General features: G+C 48.6%; 1 protein-coding gene across 7 annotated transcripts in view; it reads left to right on the forward strand.

Annotated features, from left to right (window-relative positions):
* Nucleotides 1-21,978, forward strand: part of GARNL3 (GTPase activating Rap/RanGAP domain like 3) — a 144,715-nt gene that overhangs the window by 14,483 nt on the left and 108,254 nt on the right. For all 7 annotated transcript variants that reach the window (XM_004757275.3, XM_004757276.3, XM_004757277.2 and 4 more), the window contains exon 2: nt 1,497-1,667. In XM_004757275.3, the coding sequence (XP_004757332.2) occupies nt 1,525-1,667 (143 nt within the window). In that variant the 5' untranslated portion in view covers nt 1,497-1,524. The remainder of the gene's footprint in view (nt 1-1,496; nt 1,668-21,978) is intronic.

Below are 21,978 nucleotides of genomic sequence, written 5' to 3' on the forward strand. Positions count from 1 at the left end.
AATTTTTTAAAAATCTAGAAGGTTAAAAGGAAACAAAAAGTTATCTCTAACCCAGAAGCCCTGCTTTGTGGTTGGTTTGTTGATTGCCAGGGCAGCCGCAAACTCTAGGGAGCCTGGATTTCAGAACACTTGGGGGGGTGGGGCAGACGGGGTGTCCACAAAGTAGAGAACAACTGATAACACCCCAGGAACCTGGCTTCTTGCCATCGGTCAGGTGTGGAAAGCTTGAGCCTTTGTGGTCGATCCAGTTGCTGCTGAGATCAGTAGCCTCAAGCCATCCTAGGGTGAGATGATCTGGGAAGTCTGGCTCAGGTATGCAGCACGAGGCTTCCCGGGCCCACAGCAGACCACGGGGGGAAGTTGGGTCAGGCTCAAAGAGGAAGGAGAGACGGGCCTGGCAACAGAGAACTTTCTTCATGTGGAACATGCCCGCAGCCTAGCTGGGAAGACAGTAGCAGCTGGGGAGTGGGCGGAGACTCCCTTCCCTTGGCACCCAGCTCGGAGGCGGGATGCTGGTTCCCTCCGCAGGTGCCTCCTCCTCCGGGATCACAGGGCTTGAGCTGGTCCTTACGAAGAAGGCATTCTAAGGAGTCCCTTTTGACCAAAGTGCCTTCAAAGATGGCTTTTGATTTCTGTTTTTGCATTTGCAAGGAACTGGATTTAGTTTGTTCATTTGTCTGGCACTGGAGGGCAGAGGGGGGGGGGGGGCGGTGAGGGAAGAAGGGGGGCTGCTTATTGGCTCAGAAAATAATTCCAGTCCAGAGCTGAGATACCTGCATGTTCCCAACGAAGCAGCCCCTTCATCCCAGAACCACCTCTGCCACCTTCCTCACTGTGTCCTCAGAGAAAGGAGCAGGCAGGTTGCCGGAACACATTTCTCAGTTTATTCTCACAGGCAGCTCATTTACTTATCCTCCAGGCCTTTGTTGCTCGCATACTGTATGTGCCATTGGTCTCGAAGGGTCGGTTTGGTCCTTTCTGTCTATAGTGTCGTTGCCAGTGTAGGCCCTTTTAATGGCTTTTCTTGCATATTTTAATTGGAAATAAGGAAAGAAATCCATGCACCCTTGGACTCACCTAGTGATGGAGGTGCCCCCTCTAGCTTATCTCCAAAAGCACTCCCGAGAGAACTGTCTCTTGCTGAATGAGTGTTGCCGTCCTGAATGAGTCTGTGATGGCTTGAGTGCTCAATGGTCCTCTTTTTACCTTGGACCCCTCTCACTTGACTTTGTGGATGACATCGTTCAGTACAGAGGGAGAGGACAGGATGGCTCGGGCCCCAGGGACACTCGCCTTCCTTCCCCACAGCATGCACCGGTACCGCTCTGCGCAGTCTCGGGGGAGGGGGCGTCCAGGTCTTGGAAGGGCCTTGGCTTTGCTCCTCCCGACTTCCTCATGGGGCTGGCCTCGAGGTAGGAGTGCCAGCATCGGCCGGTGACTGGCCAGCCATCCGTCTTCTCTGCTCTCAGTGCCTCTCCCACCTCCTTCTGCTGCAGCTCGGCGCCTCAGCCTCCAGGCCCACCGATGGATCCGCTGAGCAAGGGGTCCTGTCGGAGTCAGATGGCGCAAACCCTTCTATGGAAAGCCAAGTCGTCTCTGTCCTTTGGCATCCAGCCTCTGCAGTCATGGCCAACAGAAGACCCTGAAGTAGAGTCCCAGGTCAACCTGTAAGTAAGTAGAAGAAACATCATCTTTTGGGGCCCATGTTCAGTCTATCCTGAAATCCCTTCGTGCTCAGGAAGAAAATACTTTTTACTTTTTTGGGGAGAATGGGGAGGGGAGTGGGCAGTGAATGTTTGGTTCAGAGATTTCCTTTCTGTTCTCCATGATCCCTTCCTCGTGTATTTCTTTATTTGCTTGGCAGTAGTCACGGAGCCCCACTCTGGCCAGGCCCTGTGTCAGGCATGGTGAGCACAATAGATTCATTTCCTGTCTTCAGGGCATTTGCAGCTCTTGGGACAGATAGCCCTTCATCAAAGAATCACGCAAATGCATACTAACAAATCGTGACAAGTGCTATGAAATGTGTTGCCTTGATTCAATAAACATTGAGAGAATGCCTTCTGTGCGCCAGCAGCATCTTGGGGATATAAGAGAACAAGGAAGTGTACTTACCCTATCTACAAGGGGGAAAAAATCCAATATTATTTAGAGGAAGTGATAATAATAAGGATAGTATAACTAATAGGGACTCAAGTCCCATAGGGTGGTAACTGCGTTTCCTGTTTACTCCTGACTCCTCGGGCCTTTGTTCTGATGTGCAAAAATATCTGCTGGATGAATGAATAAATGAATGAAGACCATACGAAACAGGGAGCTTAGTTCCCCAGGGAAGCAACTAGGTGCAAAAATATGATGGACTTATGAACAAATGAGATGCCTCATCGATTCAATGTGACAAATATTGCTGTACCCAGTGCTTCTGTGAAACTAGTTCATAGCTGGAGGCTATGATCACCTGACAGGATCACCTGACAGCCCCCCCCCATTCCGATTCAGTGGCTCTGAAGGTGGTAAATGGACTCTTTAAATCGTGTATTTGCCTTCACGGAACTTATGCCTATCCAGGGAGATAGGTCACCAAATAACTCCAGTCCTGCTTGAAAAGAACCCAGTATAAAGTGCTTCAGCAGTAAGTTCTCTGCTGGAGCGCAGGGAAGGAAAGGGGTAACAGCCAAGATCAGCCTGGTAGGATAAGCTGTAGCCAGGACAGGAGCAGGGGAAGAGACCACTTGAAACAGGGAACTGCAGAGCTAAGGCTAAGATCCATGAAAAGTGTGTTTCAGCAGCGCCGACAGGTGTAAACCAGTGGTTCTCAACGCTGACTGCACGTGAGAATCAACCCCGGGAGCTTTAAGAACAAGGGAGCTGCGTCATTCCTCCAAGATTCCAGGTTCTGGGGTGAGACACAAACACCAGGCCCTTATAAAGCTCCCCAGGTGATTCTCACATGCCGCAAAGCTGAGAAACGCTGCTTTCCCGAAGGCGACCCGAGGTAAATAAATACAGAAGTTAGAAGCAGCTCCTACGCCTCGCCAAGGGGGTCTGAACTTTCCAACTCAGGCAGTGGAGGGCTTTGATAGCCTTTATGATATGAAGAGATGATGCAGTTTAAAAAGTACAAGGTTCAGGGGCGCCTGGGTGGCTCAGTGGGTTAAGCCTCTGCCTTCAGCTCAGGTCATGATCTCAGGGTCCTGGGATCGAGCCCTGCATTGGGCTCTCTGATCAGCAGGGAGCCTGCTTCCCCCTCTCCCTGCCTGCCTCTCTGTCTACTTGTGATCTCTCTCTGTTAAATAAATAAATAAAATCTTAAAAAAAAAATGCACAAGGTTCAAATCGTTTCGAAAAATTCATGATTGCCAGTTCCGTCGTGGATTCTTGGAGGGCTTTTCAGAGTGACCACCGCACCTTCCATAAATGGCCCTTTAATGAGAATAGGAGATTTAATCTGAAACTGAAACCTAAAATTTCAGTAAATACTGAGTTATCTGGGCAGAATGATCCTGTCGCTGGCCAAGAAGGGCAGTAAGACAGGGGCGCCATCCACCGAGGGTGAGAGGATGACCCTTTTCAGTCCTCCCGAGCTCCCAGCGGGAGCTGGTCCACACTAGGCACTTCTGGTGCCGCCTCTTTCCTGGACTACAAGTCCCACAGTGCTCTGCGCTCATGGCGCAGTCTGCGGGAGAGCCTATGAGATGCAGGGGAAGCAACCAAATTGGCATCTGGAAGGCCCTATTGGTAAGTTGTCTGGTTAAGGGTGGGCCCAGGCTGTGGTGATTGGCGGCCGCCCGGCTGGCTGGGCTGCAGGGAGAAGGGGTTAGTGAACCGAGTCCGGATCGAGGACTGGACCCCAGCCAGACTCAGGGGCCGGACTTGAAACTGATTTTACCAGGAGTCTGATGTTGGATTCCCTCTGGAAAACGGGCTAGAAAGATGTATCTGCAAGAACCGCTGCCGCTCTGTAGGCCCCTCATTCATTCATTAACTCATTCATTCAGCAATATTTATTGATCTCCTGTGTACCAGGCACGTGTGCAAAAATTCTAAATGCGTTTTCTCATTTGGTTTTCATGAAAAACCCAATGAGGTGGCTACTGTTAGCTCCATTTTACAGATAAGGGAACTGAAGTCCAGAAGGGTTGAGACATGTCCAAGACAGCCTGTAAGTGACAGAGCAGGGATTTTGAACCTAGATTTGTCTAGCTCCAGTGCAGATCTGCTAACCTCAGGGTGCTCAGCCATGCAATCAGGAGCAAAGTGTTTATGCAGTGTAGGTGTCCACAAGGCTTCTTGGTATATGTGTGTGTGTGTGTGTGTGTGTGTGTGTGTATGCATACGTGTTCAAGTGAAGACTATAATAACAGTATCTTGCGGGACACCAATCTGGACAGATTCTGATATCAGACAATTCACTGAGCATCTGTGTGCTCTGCTGAACCCTTGCTAGGCACTGGGGATGCTGAGAAAGCCTCTCCTTCGAGATGAAGGGGGCTGAGGAAAGTGCTGTTCCCTAGGGCAGTGCCAGGAGATTTCCCAGTGGAGGGATTACCCAAGGAATAGAGCTTTACAGGGCAGCGGTGGGAGAGGACTTCCCAGACAGAGGTGACCATATGTGCAAAGGCCAGCAGCATCAAAGCACTCTGTTTAGAGAACTGTGAACAGTCTCCTTTGGCCAGTGCTGCTTGAGGAGGGGTGGGTGGTGAGCCTGGGAAGGTAGACAGAAGCCTACTTAACCACTGGGGAGTGGGAGGCCTTAACCACCCACTAAGAAGTTTGCTTTTGAGTCTGCAGGCTGGGCCATAGCATGATCAGATTTGCTAATTGGAAAAATAACTGGTGTCAGTGGGCAGCTGAGTTGCCGCAGGATAAGGCTGGTGGCAGGGGACCCTATTAGAGTGGCCAGCGAAGAGATACAAGCGTTCTAATGAGTGGCAAGAACCACGGGGATTGATTCAAAAGATATTAGCGAGGAAGATTAGAGTGGAACATGTGTGGGAGGTGGGGTGAGTAAGTGACCCTCGGAGTTTTGACGTGGGCAGCTGAGTGGTTGGTCTTGCCATTAATAAGCGGGCCCTGAGATGAGACAGTGCAAAGTCCAAGATAGAATAAGACAAAGGTCATTAGATAAATGCCATCAGTGCCTAAAAGGGGTCCAGTTACATCTCTGGGGCAAAAGATGCTTAGGAAAGTCTTTTCAGAGATGGTAACATGAAGTGGACCTTGAAAAAGGAGTGCCTCCCTTTCTTTTCATTTTCGGGACTACCTTTTAACAGGCAGAGATGGGGAGGAGGATGTTCTAGATGGCCAGATTTTGGTTTGCCTCTCATGTGGGGCAGTAGTAGGAAGTCTGGAAGTCAGATTGAGGGGCATGTTGTAAAAGATGTTGTACTTAATCCCTGGGCCACAGGGACCCTCCGAGTGTTGTATGAGATGCCCAAGTGTTGGTTTGAGCCCTGCTTTGGCAAAGGTGACTTCACAGCTGCATACAGCAACAAGGCTAGGAGCCAGAGAAGAGATGGACCAGGCTGCATCTTCTTGGTTATAAGTTAAATAAATCCAACTCAAAGTAGTTCAGGCCAAAAAAAGGAGACTGCCTGGGTTCACGTAACCAAACTAAGGAAAGGAGCGGATCTGGCCTCGGGGATGGCTGGATCCGAGGACACAAGGGCGGCTAGGCCAGTCCATTTCTCTCTCACTCCCACATCCTCCGAATCCTTAGCCCTGCTTCTCTGCTGGCCTCCTTCTCTCCTACTGTCCATGAGTTGTCACCATGTAACGAGTGACATCTCAGGGAGCACGAAACTTGAGAGGAAAAATCTTTCCCATTCATTAGGAGAACCATGGGGAACGTCTGGGCCACGTGTCCACACCTGGTTTTGTGAGTGAGTAGGTTACGAGGGGCAGAAGTGCTGGTTCTTGTTTGGCCTGGTGAGCAGAGCAGCCTTGGAGAAGAAAAGGTGTCAGGAGGTAGGAGAACAGGATTCAGATGGGTCATGGAAGCCACTGGAGAGATTTCGAGATGTGGAGTGTTCTGTAACTGATCACAAAAATAACTTAGGAAGTTTTTTTTAAAAAAAAAATAGGGCTCATGGAACCTATTTGTTCGGAATCCCTTGTGGTGGGATGCAGGCGGCTGGCCCATGGTCTGGTGCAACCAGAGCTCTGCAGAGGGAGCTGCAGTCGGACAACCGAATGTGCTGATCAGACAGGTGTGGAGCACGTGTGACAAGAAGGCCATTTCCCTTGAGGGGGCGCGGCAGGCGGGAGGCCGAGCTCAAGACTGCAGAGTCTTCTTCCAGAGTCACTTCTCCCGACTCATAACCTTGTTTCGGCACCATCACCAACCGGAAATGTGGTAACATTTCTTCTGCGATGTGTTCAGTACATTAGGGGAAAACTCAGAAACGCTCTTAGAAAGATGGTTTTTAGGGCCATTCTGCCTTAAATGGACTTCAGGTGGAAGGGGAAGGAAGAAAGTTTGAAAAGTTTTTAACCCCCTCTGAATTATCTGCTAATTCTCTTTTACTCTGATTCGTGACAATATACTAGCAAAAAGTTGGATATCTTACAATGGGTAATTCAGACTTCATTTCCCTCACGAGGCTGAGTTGGCAGTCGTTTACTTTTTGATCTTTTGAGGAAAGTTGGCATGTATTTGGAAGCGTTTGTCTTCAAGGGATCATACAAATATCAGGCAGTTTTGTACTTGGACATTTTTAAAACAGCTTCCAAAGTCCTTGAAAAAACCTAGTTTGTTCCTGAATGAAGGGCCACTTAAACTTAAAACACAGGGCTAGAAAGTAAGCTTTTTGGTCTCCAGCTGGGGGAAATTCTGTTCCCCTGTCCTCTTGCTCCGCTTGCATGGAGGAAGGGGTTGGACCGCTGACTCGTCCCTCTCTCCTGTCCCCTCTCACCCTTGGGATGTGGTTGCGCACAGAGCTTGGGTGTTATCTCCCGTCTTGTTTCCATCTGGAAGAACACACCCGAGTCCTCTGGAGACAGGCATAGAGGCCTGCCTGCCTCAGTCTCCCCTGTTGGAGCTCGACGGTCCTGAGACAGCAGCTCCCCTGACAACCATCCAGGCAAGTAGCCCTTAAGTGGCCTCTTCCACGCTCTGACCAGGAAGGCTGGGGGACTGACACGAAGCCCCTTTGGCCATCAGGCTCAGCCACATTTGCCAGGGAGCTTCTGACAGGGAGGCAGTTGATACTTGATCTCCATTTGCCTGACTCTTGTCCCTAAGTTTTAACCGATTCCAAACACGGAGAAGAGAGCGTTCTGGTTTACGGATAAGCTCCCACAGCTCCCACGATGGTGAGACAGGCAAGGATCAGTGAGGGTCTGGTTTAGTTTACTTTGCTCATTCTTCCCGGTCTTAATGGAGCATGGGGCACATAGAAAATGCTCACGAAATACTTGTTTGGCATCAAGTTTGAAGGGTGATAGAGCAGAGGTGCCCTCCAGGAGGCTTCTGTCTGCAGTGACGAGGGTCTGACAAACTCAGAGAACATGGAAGCGGAGAAGAGAGGGGCCTCGAGGGACTGGTTGACACCGTGGAATTCTACGCGCGCCCACGGGTGCAAACTGACAGACAAGCCTGGGTGCTGCGGCAGTGTTGGCAGAAGCAGAAGATTGAAAACCATTACTTAAAGGGAGTCAGTTAAATAAAATATGATGCATCCACTCAGTGGAGTGCTTTGTGGCCATAAGAAAGAATACTGGAGCTTTTCATTCAGGTACTGATCTGGAAAGATCTCCAAGATACACTAAATGAAAAAATAACAAAAACAAGGAGTAGAATTGTGTATTGCATGCTACCGTTTGGGGAAAAGGGAAAAGGAAACTTGCATTTTTCTTTGTCAGTGGCTCAGCGTCTCTTAGAGAACATAAGAGGAAACGGGGAGCTGAGGGGGGCAAGGAAAAGGGAGGCTTTCCCTGTACAACTTTCTAGGCTCTGTGGGCTTTGTACCAAGGCAGTGTGTTCTCTCTTCAAAGAACAAAATGCAAGTGCACGGATACAGACCCACAACTTTGAGAAGCAACACTGTGCAGGCAGCAGGAATGGCACTGGGCGACCCTCCCGATGCTGGATATGAGGGCAGACCTGGGCGATTGCCTTGAACCTTGTGCCTGGAGGGACTGACCGAGGAAAAGAGGACAGTGGGCTGAGCCGCACGCAGGAGTCGGTGTGAGTGTGGTCCGGGGCCGCGCGGCTATCTGTGGAACTAGAGTCCACCCGTAGTCCAAGTGTGCAGTTGGAGAGAAGGATCCAAATTGGAGCTTGGGGTTGGGGGGGTGGTTATTAGCTCAGAGGTGGTATTTGAAGACACAGGAGCAGGGCGGTCCCTAGGGAGGACGCTGGCCTGAATCAAAAGGAGTTCAAGCATCAAGTTGAAAATTGTATCGCTGCTTTGTGTGATCTGAGAACCAGGAGGAGTATGGTCTCACTCTGCCAGGACATCCTGGCCCTTTCCCAGGAGCTGAACCTGCCCATGGTGTGTGCTGGTCACCACGGGAGCTCAACAGCCCCCGGAGAAGAACAGCTAAAAGCCATCAGGTTTCCTAAGGAGGTTATGCCACTGCCAAAAATTGTATTCCTCTGACTATTCGTGTTTTCTATTCTTTCAAATTTTATAGTCCTCAAGGGCCAGGAACCCATTTTTGGTGCTCACCTCATCTCAAAGTACAGCACAGAACACTATAAGGACACACTATAAATAGTGACTCGATAGTATTATTCTTTTTAATCGTTGCTCTTACGGAGCAAAAAGAAATAGTTTTGGCTGCCCTGCCCTAAATTCGTCTAGCTAACACTCATTTTTAAAAGTCCCATTTTGGCCTTGGAAGCAGACTCGTTTTCTTGTCATCTCCTATAGTGATAAATGTTCTTATTAAAATATTTTGCCTCCTACATTTCTGTAAGTTTAGGTTATCTGTTTCTTCACTTTCTTTAAAGCTCTTTCTTACCCTTGGCTTCACAGTCTCATTTTCGTATACTATCTCAGAATCAGAGCAGCTTAGTGAAGTCAACATTTTCGAAAGCCTTTCAGAAAAATAGTTTGACCTTAAAAGCACAAAGTAAGCTGCTTTTCTTCTGCTATGTGGTCTGAATGTGCCTGCAGGAAAACTGCACACAGATAAGCGTGGAGTAGACCTAAATTGGTCCAGAAAATTAGAAGGAGAAAACAGAGATCATTTAAAATGTAGCCTGGGCCTCCCTGCTTCCCTCTCCTAGGTCACTTCAAGATAAAATTCAATTGGTTCCAGTATTTATTTCTATGCTTGAGACTAAGAGTTTTTCACATATTGGCATGGACTATGAAGGGGACCAGATGTGCCACCCCAAAATATGCTACTTTGGCACAAAGATTAGTTTGGGCTGAAGGCAATGCGGAAAAAACACACAGGAAGGACTCTCTGCCCGCCCCCATCTGCTTAAACGCAGGTCATAAATTTCCTTTTGTAAAGGTTCCCCCTCTCTTCTCCTGTACCTAGTGGAGAACAACAACCCTTATCCCCAGAAACAGAGGAGGAACCAAGATGGGTTTGCATAAATAAGCCTTACTCAGGAACTTGTATCTGCCGTTAGTTTTGCTCACGTACTTCTCGTACCACGATTTGCACTCCTAGAAGCCTCAAATCCTTCTTTTGTTTAGTCACTTCTCCCAATTTGTTGCCCTTTGTTAAAAGGGTATATAAACCCCTGAGTCTAATTGCTTTTGGGGGGGTTTTCTCCTCCGTGGTGCCCTTGTGTGTGTAAAATTAAAAATTAAACTTGTATGCCTTGACTTCTGTTGATCTAGCTTCGTTAAGCTAGATGTGTGGTTAATTCACAGGCCTATGGTGAAGAACCTGAGACAGCAGAGGGAAAAAATTTTTCCTCCCTGACAGCTATGCTCCGAAAGTGTGAAAATTTTATTTATTTATTTATTTATTCATTCATTCATTCAACAGTGAGAGACACAGAGAGAGAGAGAGAGCACAAGCAGGGGGAGCAGCAGAGGGAGAGGGAGAAGCAGGCCTCCTGCTGAGCAGGGACCCCCCCCCCCCATTGTGGGGCTCAATCCCAGGACCCTGGTGTCACGACCTGAGCCAAAGGTAGACTTTTAACGACTGAGCCACCCTGGCACCCAGTATGAAAATTTTAGATTACAACAAATTCTAGCTTGTCACAAAGAGACTTTTTTTTCTTTGTGTTGTTCTTCCCATGTTCTTACCAAGCATACATACACATCTTCTTAATGAGAGGTGTGGAACACAACTTCAGTTTATTCCTTCTTTTTTTTTTTTTTTTAAGACTTTATTTATTTATTTGACAGACAGAGGTCACAAGTAGGCAGAAAAGCAGGCAGAGAGGTGGGGGGTGGGGGGAGCAGGACCCCTGCTGAGCAGAGAGCACAGGACCCTGAGCCAAAGGCAGAGGCTTAACCCACTGAGCCACCCAGGCGCCCAACTTCCGTTTATTCCAATAGTTACTGGGTTCAAACTAGAAATCGTGCTAAGGGCTTCTTCATATGTGTTTCCTCCTTAACCCAACAGCCGTATGAGGAAGGTACCACGGTCATCAGTATCTGTTGAATTAATTCCTTATTCAGGCCCCATTTTACAGTTGTAGAACTGAGGATTCACGAAGGTGTTATCAAGCAGTGAATTAACGGTGGGCTACACAGGGCTAAGTAAATAGAGGCAGCACTTCCACATGCATAATTTCTCTATTCATACAGATATTTATTTACGTTTAAGGTCAGGGTTCTGTGTTTTCTCTGTATGACATTTTTAAAGAATTTTTTCGTGCTGTAATTTACATGCAATGAACTGTACGGATCTTACTTGGTACTTAAACTTGATCCACTTGTTTTTTGCACCTGATCCGCTTTTTAATGTGATGGGGCCAGTCACTTGCACTGAATCGTATCACCTGCTTATTGAAAGACACCAACTGCCAGGCACAGGAAATGTGAACTTGATGAACTGGCGGCTAGTGACAGAGGTCACAGTTCTTCCATTGTGTTGGCTCGTGGCGCATTTGCTTTGTTAGCTCCTATTACTGGCATCGTGTTAATCTCTGAAATGAGGTTTCTGATATTAACCTGAGGCAAACATTTACAATATTCTTATGTCTGACTCAAAATAAATTTCATGAATATGCCATCTCATGGAGCTCGCTTCCAACAGCAGCTGACAGTGAAATTGAGAGCACACGGGGGTGCTCTTGGGCCTGGTCCTAGAGAAAGTTCTGAAGCAGCCTCTGTGTTCCCCCTACATGGTCTCACTCACCCTACCCTCCTGCGTAACTGAGCCCCTTGTAAAGAAAAATATCCCTAGGGGACATGATGGTTCTCGTCAGATCTTTGAAGGGCTCTCGTATAGAAGTGAACGTAACTTGTTTTACTTGGCCCCAAAGAGTGAGCTGGCTTGTTTTCATTCATTTGTTCATTTATTATTGCACAACCCCACTAAGAGCTGACTCTGTGCCAGGTATTATGTTAGGTGCATGGAGCAAGACCAAGGGAGAGCCTGCCCCTGTGAAGTTTATACTCTAGTGCGAGAGGCAGGTGTTAATCCAACGCCTTCTTTAGAATTTCTAGTCTGGAGCAGGGGATGGGCCAGGAAGAAGACAGACTTTGGAGAGCGCAGTCCAGGCCCTAAGATGAGAAGCCCAGATGCTGCTCATGAGCCAAAGGAAGAAAGGCAGAGTGGCTGAAGTGCTCAGGGGGGAGGGGAGCATGCCCGACTCCACAGTGGCGGGGGTTGGGGGTGGTATTGGATGTTAAAGAAATTGAAGAAGAAGAAGAGGGTGAAGATGTAGGACCAGCTGGTGGAAATCCAGGTGTGATGGACTTTAATTCACTCCTGGAGCCTGAATGGAGGGCCTTGGGGCGTCCTGTGTTTGTGATCACTGATGGTGTGTAAGGACAGACTGGGTAGCTCTTTCTCAAGTATCTGGTAGAGAATACACAGTCGCAGGTAACAGGTTAGACGCCAGGTGGTCTGGAAGTCTGTGGAGCCGGAAGTCTCTTCCACCCTGAGACTGGATGACGAGGTGACAGGAAGACTTATGAGGCCGTTGTTGGCGTCTGGGATTCAGACCATGAGGACCTGTCAGGTGGACACACCGGGCTGGCTGAGGATGGGGGCCGATCACCGGCGATGGACCGGGACAGACCATAGAGTTCGGGAGGGAGAAGTCAACGGTGATTCATTCCATAGCCTGGAGACTGTGAGAATAATTGAGTGCTGGCAGAAGCTAGAAAACCACATTGTTGGATCAGTTTCCGAAAAACCACACTCACCTCCTGGCACTTCTGGGAGGAGCAAGAAAGGTAACTGAGCATATGGCAAGCCCCAAAGTGTAAATTTGGGATTTGTCAGTAATACTGATGCCATAAAAGTGCACAAGTCCTTCAAAAGATGGACTGCAGGGAGCGCTTCACGTTTGGGAACAAAAAGAGAAAGAATGAGCCAGTGAAAGAGGCAGGGGCGACTGTTTCTATGGGGTTCTGTAGAGGAGATGCCTTCCCTACGCATCATCCAGTGGATAGGAAATGGGTCTGCCAGCATTTCTCAGGTCACCTTTGGAATTTATTTTGGTTAAAAATACAGGTGCTGGGGTGCCTGGGTGGCTCAGTGGGTTAAGCCTCTGCCTTCGGCTCAGGTAATGATTTCAGGGTCCTGGGATCGAGCCCCGCATCGGGCTCTCTGCTCAGCGGGAAGCCTGCTTCCCCCTTCTTTCTCTCTGCCTGCCTCTCTGCCTACTTGTGATCTCTGTCAGACAAATAAATAAAATATTTTTTAAAAAATACAGGTGCTTAGGGGCGCCTGGATGGCTCAGTCAGTTAAGCATCTGCCTTTGGCTCAGGTCATGATCCCAGGGTCCTGGGATTGAGCCCACATCAGGCTCTCTCCTGAGCCTGCTTCTCCCTCTCCCTCTGCCTGCTGCTCTGCCTACTTGTGCTCTCTCTCTCTCTGTCAAATAAATAAATAAATAATCTTAAAGGAAACAACAACAACAAAAACTACAGGAGCTTAGATCCCACTCCTGAAGATTCTGATGGAGAAGGTTTGGGGTGGGGACTGGGCATCCATATATTTAGATGCAATTTTTTTAAGCAAACTCAAACTTCTGCAGGGGACAACAGGAGACAGATGTTGTGTTGGGGAAGGATTTCTTAAGTCAGAAGAACAAAGATCAGAAAGGAAAAGATTGAAAATGTTTATATTCGAATTTTTAAATTCCCGCATGATCAAAGATACCGGGAGCAGATTTTTAAAAGAAAAACCGCTTTTTCGAAGAAGACATCTGTGATTTGTTAACCAGAAAGAGTTGATATTCAGAACGTCCCAATAATTCTTATAAATCAGTTAGGAAAAGACCAGCAGCCTACAGAAAGGGAGTGGGTGAAGAAGCAGGAAGAGGTAAATCCCAGAACAGCTAGCCCTCGTGTCCAGTAAGCAAAAGGAGAGATGTCCCAGCTCTTGTGTTATCAGGAGGGTGCAGATAGAAGCCACACCTCAGTGAGACACTATTTCCTGTCCTTCAGACTGGCCCAAACCAGCTTCCATCAACAGCAAGTGTTAACGAGGAAACGGAGCCCCCATGACTCCCGGGCTGCAGCTGGGAGAGTAAATAGCTCCACTCACTTTGGAAACAAATCTGCAGTGCGTAGAAAAAATAAAGATGCACCTATGACCCAGCAGTTTCACTCCTGGGTGTGTCATCTGGGGACATGACTGCCACTGTACCAGAGGAGAGATATAAAAGGATGTTGGTTACAGCACTGTTTAAAAACTGGAAACAGGGACACCTGGGTGGCTTAGTGGGTTAAAGCCGCTGCCTTCGGCTCAGGTCATGATCCCAGGGTCCTGGGATCGAGCCCCACATCGGGCTCCTTGCTCGGCAGGGAGCCTGCCTCTCTCTGCCTCTGCTTGCCTCTCTGCCTGCTTGTGTGCTTTCTCTCTCTCTCTTTCTGACAAATAAATAAAATCTTTAAAGATAAATAAATAAATAATAAGAACTGGAAGCAATCGAAATGTCCAACAGAAGGAGATTGGAAGAACAGTGGCTCAGTAATCCAGAAGGCTACTCAACGGCAGTATATGTGAATGAGTCAGAGCTAACGGGTACCAACGTGTGCAAATCCCAACAACAAATTGTTCATCCAGAGAAATGAGCTGCCGGAAGACCTGAGTAGTAATGATATTTGTATAAAGTTTTAAAACATGCTAAATAATATCCCATATTGTTTATGGATAAGCTCACAGCACAAATACAAAAATATGAGCAGGAAGTATAAACCTAATTATTTAGTGATTATTTTAGGGGAGGGAGAAATGACGGTGGGATCAAAGCGAGGCACCCAGGGGTTTCAAGTCTGTCTATAATGTTCCTCTTGTTGTTTCTCTCTGTCTTGAGATAGTTCATCATAAAATAGATTAGAGAAAAAAATCCAGATGATTCTGATTATAGCTAGGTTTGAGAACCAGGATCTAGAATCAGTGCTTCCCCAAGTTCAACAGGCATGTGAATCCTTAGGGGCTCATGCTATGTGTTGCATTAGGTCTGGGGTAGGGCCTGAGAGTCTGCATTTCTCACTGGCTCAGGTCCAAGGACCACACTAATCTGAATCACAAGCGCGAGAATGACCTGGGTATTCTCTAGGGTTCTTGGCAGCGGGGGACTGTTCCAAAGTGCCCGCTATGGATAGCATGCCTCCCTTTAGGGCCGTATAGCCAGAGGCAGATCTTGCACACCTGACTGGAAAAACTCTAAGGACCTGGGGAGACAGACCTTGGAGGCCTTTCCCCAAAGCAGCAAAATCTGCAGGTAATCAAGGGAGGTATGCAGCAACATGTGTTATCTGTTGATTTTTTTTTCCCTTGAACCATTTTCTGTGTTAACACTTGGTGATCATGTCTGTAAGGGCCTCCTGGGCGCAAATTATCCTCGGAGCTGAAAAGTTCTCCAGTCTTGACCTCATAGGAAAAAGGAAGCTCAGATCATTGAACAGTGGGGAAGGGGAAGAGCAGATGCATAGACCTTACATTGGCAGGAATCCTCTCATAGGTCATGGTTCTCTGCTTTCTGGATGATGGATCTTGAGCTGTGAAAAGCGGGACAGACCCCCACCCCCCGCCCAGGCTTCTGCTCTGGGAACCCACACCTGAAGATTGCATATGCTACTCGTGAGGGGATAAAAAAGGCTGTTCTGATTTACCGTCTTTGCCCTACACAGGTGTGCTTTGCTCGCACCATATTCCCATGAAGTTCCCATGAAGTCCCGTGTCCTGATGTTTTCCCCCAAACTGTAAGCACCATGAGAGCAGGAACCACCACACATCTCAGGTTTAGTACCTGAGCCCAGTACCTGGTACCTCACATGTGCTCAGGAATGATTTATTCAATGAGGGAAAGATAGAATTTTTTTTAATGAAACTTTTTATTTTGAGAGAATCATAAATTCATATGAAGTTGGAAGAAGATGGAGAGAGGCGCACCTGGCTGACTCAGTCAGAAGAACGTGCAACTCTTAATCTCAGGGCCGTGAGTTCAAGCCCCACATTGGACGTAGAGCTTACTTTAAAAAAAAGAAAGAGGGGCGCCTGGTGGCTCAGTGGATTAAAGCCTCTGCCTTCGGCTCAGGTCATGATCCCAGGGGGGCTCTCTGCTCAGCAGGGAGCCTGCTTCCCCCTCTCCCTCTGCCTGCCTCTCTGCCTATTTGTGATCTCTGTCTGTCAAATAAATAAATAAATGAATAATCTTTTAAAGAAAGAAAGAACACAGAGAGATTCCTCGTGCCCTCTACCCAGCTTCCCCCACAGTAGCATCTTGCATCTGTGGTGTGCGGTATCGCAGCCAGAAAGTTATCGTGGATACAGCCTACTGGTCCTCAGTTCCTGTTTTACACTCAGTCCCATCACACCTATGGGTTTGTTCAGCCACCACCACAGGCCAGGCAGGGCATGACTTCCTCACCACACGCTCCCCAAGCAGCCCTTCATGGCCACACCCACCTCCCTACCGTCTTGTCATTTCAAGAATGTGAGATAAATGGAGTCACACAGTCTGTAACCTTCTAGGATTGGCTTCTTCATGCACCATAATTCCCTGGAAATTAATGTTGGTTTATCAGCTGTTCTTTTAATTACTGAGCAATACCCCCATGAGCTGGATATGCCATGGTTTGTTTAATCATTTGCCTCCTGCCCTTTTAAAAAGGATTTATTTATTTATTTTAGAGAAAGTGTGAACCGAGATAGAGGCAGAGGGAGAGGGAAAGGAGAGATGCAGATTTCCCCCTGAGTGCAGAGCCTGATGCAGGGATCGATCCCACACGACCCTAAGTTCGTGACTGCTGAGATCATGACCAAAATCAAGAATTGGATGCTTGACCAACTGAACCACTCAGGTGCACCCTAACCATTTATCCTTTCAAGGACTTCTAGGATTTTTTTTTCCAGCCTGGAGGTATTCTAAAGAAAGCTGCTACAAAGCATTTGTGTACAGAATTTTGTGACTATCCATTTTCATTTCTCTGGGATAAATGCCCAAGAGTGTGATTACTGGGTCATATGGGTAACTGCATGTTTAATTTTCTAAGTCACTGCCAAACTGTTTTCCAAAGAGGCTTAGCTTCTCATTTTCCATTCCCACCGAGATGTGTGAAGGGTCTGGCTACTCTGATCCTTGCCAGCGTTTGGTAGGGTTGCTGTTTTTTATGTAGAGAGAGAATTTCAGAGGCGCTGGTAGGGATCGTTATCGATAGGAACTTTGCAGGGAATTGCCAGAAGGCTTGAATTATAGTAGAGAACCAGGTGAATTCCAAAGACATGTCTTTGTCGGAAACTCAGTGGATACATAAATACTGTTGGAGGAAGATGTTCCAGAAAGTTGGAGAAAGAGGATTCAGGTGAAAAGGGTGTCTTAGTGAATAACATCAGATGCATCCAGAGGTTGTCAGAAAATCTAACGGCAGGTCGGGGGTGAGGAAGGGGAATGAGGAGGAGGCAGGAGCCACCTGAGTATAAGCAGAGCAAAAGTGAACATACGTTGTCACTTAATGATTCATTGATCCAACCAGCGTTTACGGAGCAGTCGGCTATGAACCACTCTGTAAGACACACAAGGCATAGTGATGACCATGACAGATAAGGTCCCTGGACTTTGGAATAACCAACATTTATTTAGTGGCTACTATGTGTCTGGTGCTGTACTAAGCACGTTATGGTGTCTTTCTATCTTCCCATGGAGATGGATATTATTTCAGCCCATGTTACAGGCGAGGAAGGAGGCTCAGAGAGGGGAAGTAACTTGCCTGAGGTCACAGAGCTGGTGTGCCAGAGAGCTGAGCTCCAAGTCCTGTCTGACTGCCTGATGGCTGGGGGGTCGTGCTAAGGGTATGCTGAAGATCCTGGTCAAGGAACACGTGACACCCCAGCCCCAGAAACGGGATAGGGGACAGAGAGCTGTCCGAAGCAAGAACCAAGGGGCCCTGATTTCCAGGGCTTCTTACACTCTACAAATCTGCCTGCTGACTTCTTCCTTCCTTGTATCTGAACTGTCTTCAGAAAAGGACAAAATTCTTCCATTTCATCTTTGGAAATCACTGTATGATCACATCTCTGCTTTTCAGGTGTCCCTTACCTTCGGAAGAGACAACTGGTCCAAGCTGTTCTGGTTCCTGGTGTTCAGAGGCTCAGGCTCCGTTTAGGCGGAAATCTGTAGTCTGGTTCATTGTTTAGCCTCTCTGTTCCTCAGACCGGGGGATCTCTCCCTTCTGTCTCTTACTCTCTGCTGATCAAGAGGGCTGAGGCCTCTTGACATTGAACTCTGCTAGTCAGTGGGCTTCTGAAAATCTGCCTGTCGCTTTTCACAAATGCTATCAGCTGACCCAGGAAGAGTCCCCACACTCGATGTGGCTGTTAACTGTTCCAGCAGGACTGGAAGTGACAGGGGCCTGGATTAGTGGGGTCTGGCTGGTCATCAGGGGGAATCACTAATCTCCAGGTCAGTCAAGTAAAGGACCCGTATCCCCGAGTGTCAGCTTCCTTTCTTTCCTTATTTAGTCTGACTCTCTGGAGGGGATTGTCCTGCTTTCCGGGAACCTGATTTATATAACGGTAATTTTTTTCTAGCCTCTGCGGGGCTGGAAGTCTTTGCTTTCCTCCCAGGCCTTACTTGGAGACGTAACACGAAAGCCCTCAGCTCTGTGCCTACTTGCAAGGCGTGACCCAGCGTCCTCACACATTAATTTGCTAAAACACCGTTTATATTTAAAGCCCAGAACAAATTGCATGGGAGTGAGGAACTCGAACTCTCCGGTTCTTTTTTGCACCTGACTTGTGCTGGTGACATGCTCTTGGGTCCCAAGTACTCTCTAGGTGGGGTCACACTGCGAGGGCAGCCCTGTGAGGGAGGAGACGTGATGCTGAGCTGCGAGGCTGCACTTGGCCCCAAACCTCCTCTTCTTCTGTGGGGGTGTGATGTTTTATTTAAAACTCTCTACAGAGCGGATAATTGTTTATGTCGAATGTCCCTTTCCAGGGCTCTAACAACCTGAGAACTCATCCCACTAATAAGAGCCATAATACAACAGCTAACACGCATTGAGGAGTTTTTATGGGACAGAACTTGTGCTTAAAAGAAACTTTTATTTGTTCTAATTTATCCTTTCTAACCCTGTTAAGTAGGCGATACTATGAGCCACATTTCATACAGGAGGGAACCACTGGCCAGAGAGGTTAACAACTTATGCATCTGTGACTGAGTCACACGCGCGTAAGGGCCATATGACACGTCCTCCCCTGAAAACAAACACAGCCTTGTCCCTCCTGATGAAAGTGCTGCAGCATGGCTGACGGGTTTTCCCGGGGATTCCAGAATCATCTGGAAGGGCAGTATTGTTCACAACACTGTCTGTGGACCACCTGCATCCAAATCCCGGCTGTTTGTTAAAGTAACAGCCATGCTGAGTCATAGCCTCTGGGAATGGGGCCAGGGAATCTGCATTTTTAGAAACCTTCCCCCAGGGATGCTGAGGGACTCCAGTATTTCCATTGCCTTATTAACCCCAGTCTGCCAGGAGGCCTGAAACCAGCAATAGGGATTTGCGAGGTTATGCAACAACGGTCAGGCAAACTTTTTTTCTGTAAAGGGCCAGACAGTTGATAGCTTCAGCTTTGTGGGCCATAACGTCTCTGTCTCTGTCACAGCTGCTGGGCTCTGCCCCATCGTGATGCAGACGCCTTCACAGACGCCCTCACAGACGCCCTCACAGACGCCCTCACAGACTCCCTGTAACCAAAGTGTATGGCCGTATGCCAATAAAACTTTGTTTGCTGTAACAGGTATCTGGGGGGGCCCGCAATCTGCTGACCCCCGAGAGTCATTCCGGCCCGTCAGCCCTCGGACCACCTCTTTCCGTGGGAGTTCCTCTTCTCCTCTCTGTTAACGACAGAGAACTGTATCCTCTAAGATAAAATCACCTATTGTCATAAACCCTGAATCTTAGTGACATAAAATAATAAAAGTTACTTTTCACTCATGTCCCTGGGGATCTTCTCTGTGGTCACTCGGGGACCAAGCCCGCTCCTTGTTGGGGCTTTGCCCCTGTTGGTCCTCAGAGCCCTCTCCAGTCAGCCAGCGGGTGAGGAAAGACAGCAAGGATTATGCATGGGACATTTGTACGGGCTGGGTCTGGAAGAGGTACCCCTCCTGAAACCACCAGAGCTCCACAGAACAAGCAAGCAGCTTTAACAAGGGTTAAAGCTAACCAGTGCAGTCTCGTCCTGTTTGGAGTCAAGAAACAGTCCAGAAACAGTGATTTCTCAAGCCTGTGGGGCCCTCAGTCTCTAGACCTTCTCTGTTCCCTTCTTCCTTTGTGTGAAACCAGGCCGGTTCTTGCCTGGGCTCCTCTCTTCTTCTTTTTCTTCTTCTTCTTTTTTTTTTTTTTTTAAGATTTTATTTATTTATTTGACAGAGAGAGAGGTCACAAGTAGGCAGAGAGGCAGGCAGAGAGAGGGGGGGAAGCAGGCGCCCTACTGAGCAGAGAGCCCGATGCAGTGCTTGATCCCAGGACCCTGAGATCATGACCTGAGCCGAAGGCTCTCTATCAAACAAACAAACAAAAAACCAAAAAGCAACTTTGCTGAGGTCACCGAGGAGCAGCAGCCCCACTGCAGTGTCCGGCTACTCTCCCTCGGGCTGCAGGCTCAGAAGGCACGGGGCCCCCTCCCACGTAACCGTAGGGCTACGTTTTATCATATATTCTGCCCGTGTCCCCTCGATCTCCATCCTCCATCCTCCCAGCCGCCGAGATCAATTTCCTCCCTGGCAGCTGCCTGCCTCCCAAGCAGGTGCCATGTATTTTAGGCCGTTGCTATGGTAGCACCCCGACTGCAGGGTACCCACTTCCGTATTAGTTCGGGTGACACGGCAGCTTTAACAGGTAAACCGAAATGCTATGAGACTGACCCAACTCAGCGTCGATTTCTTGCTCACGGCGTATTCTAGTACAGATGTTCCCGGAGGTGTGGCCTTGGTCTCCTGGAGACCAGGTCTTTTCCCTCTTGAAGCTCTGGTCTCCTGCAGGTCCTTGTGGTCCCTTCCACCCTGCTGGCCAAGGGGCAGGAAAGGAAGCTCCTAGACATGGCGTTAGCGCTTCTGCCCGAATTCTCTTGGCCAGAGCTCAGTCAAGGGGTCGCGCCCCGCAAGAAGGGCTAGGAGATGTCATCTCGTGGCAAGTGGGAGATGTCATCCCGCGGCAAGCCCAAGAGGAAAAGAGACTAGGTTTTGGCGGGCACATCGCAGTGTTTGCTCCTTGGGCCAGGACTGCCTGACGGACTAATGACCAGTGGCTGAGGATGGAAACTGTCAACAGGCAGCCTGCCTTGGAGCGAGTGAGACCCAGACGGGCGGATACCTTCATCGATACAATACACTTTTCCTGCGTGTCCGCTCTGTGCCGAGCGGTAGGCCAGATCCTGGGACCCGCAGGAGAACCAAACTCTCTAGGAGTTCTGGGGAACTCCTTTAATCGTATCTCCTGTGCTGGGTGCCAAGGGGCCAGGGAGCCTGGGGAGGGAGCTGGGGAGGCTGGAGGGTTTGGTAACATGGGGGTCGAGTGCCTCCTGCAGCCGCAGAAAGGCTCCCCGTGTCATTGAGCCTGGCTCTAGCCATTAGCAAGCACTGTCTCCGCAGCCAAATGCAGGAAATGTAATTAGAGGGGGAAAAGGGCAACTGATAGCAGATGTTCTGTTTCTGTCTCTCTGGGTTGTTTTCATAGGACACTGCTTTCCCGCTAGGCAGCTTCGAAGGATGTGGTTGCCCCAGGATGCGGGGCTGTCATCTCTTTTTGTGTTAGTTTCTGGCTGTTGGCAAAGTTAGGGAGCTGGCAGTGTATCTGAGAACACCCTCGGTGGTGCTTAGGGCGGTCCAGGGAGGGGCCCAGAGCCTGGCATCCTTTCCTCTTCTCACAATGTTGGTCATTTGTGTTAGAAGCTGCTGCGGCTGTTGGTGGTGGGGCAGTGCCCCCCCCCCCCAAACTGAAGCAGTGAGCTGAGCAGGGCAGACAGAGCTCTCAATCACCAGCCATTGGGCATTCACTCTGCACCCCATCTCTGACCTGGTGCAGAGACGCTCCTATCACTAGACCCCACTCTCTCGGTAACCCAGGGCCGCGGGGAAGGATCTGGAAACTGTTATGTAGGGCACTGGCGGTATTCTCCCGGAGGGTTTTCAGAACAGGCTAAGAAAATGGGCCTAAAGGACATATTTAATACAGACCGGAATAGGCCATGGAAGAAGTTTTAAATCTCTTTCAGAGACTCTTCTCGGGGGTAGAAAAACCAGTGTCTGGAAGCCCGGTAGCCTGGGAAGCATCTGGGGCACCCTTCCAAGCTGCATTCGTTAATTTGTTGCACATTTTCTGCTAGGGAAGTGAGGACTACAAAAGGTTAAATTTCTTGTATAAGATTAATTCA

The sequence above is a fragment of the Mustela putorius genome, unplaced genomic scaffold (assembly GCF_011764305.1).
Source record: "Mustela putorius furo isolate JIRA1106 unplaced genomic scaffold, ASM1176430v1.1 tig00000596_pilon_pilon_pilon, whole genome shotgun sequence".
Lineage (NCBI taxonomy): Eukaryota > Metazoa > Chordata > Mammalia > Carnivora > Mustelidae > Mustela > Mustela putorius.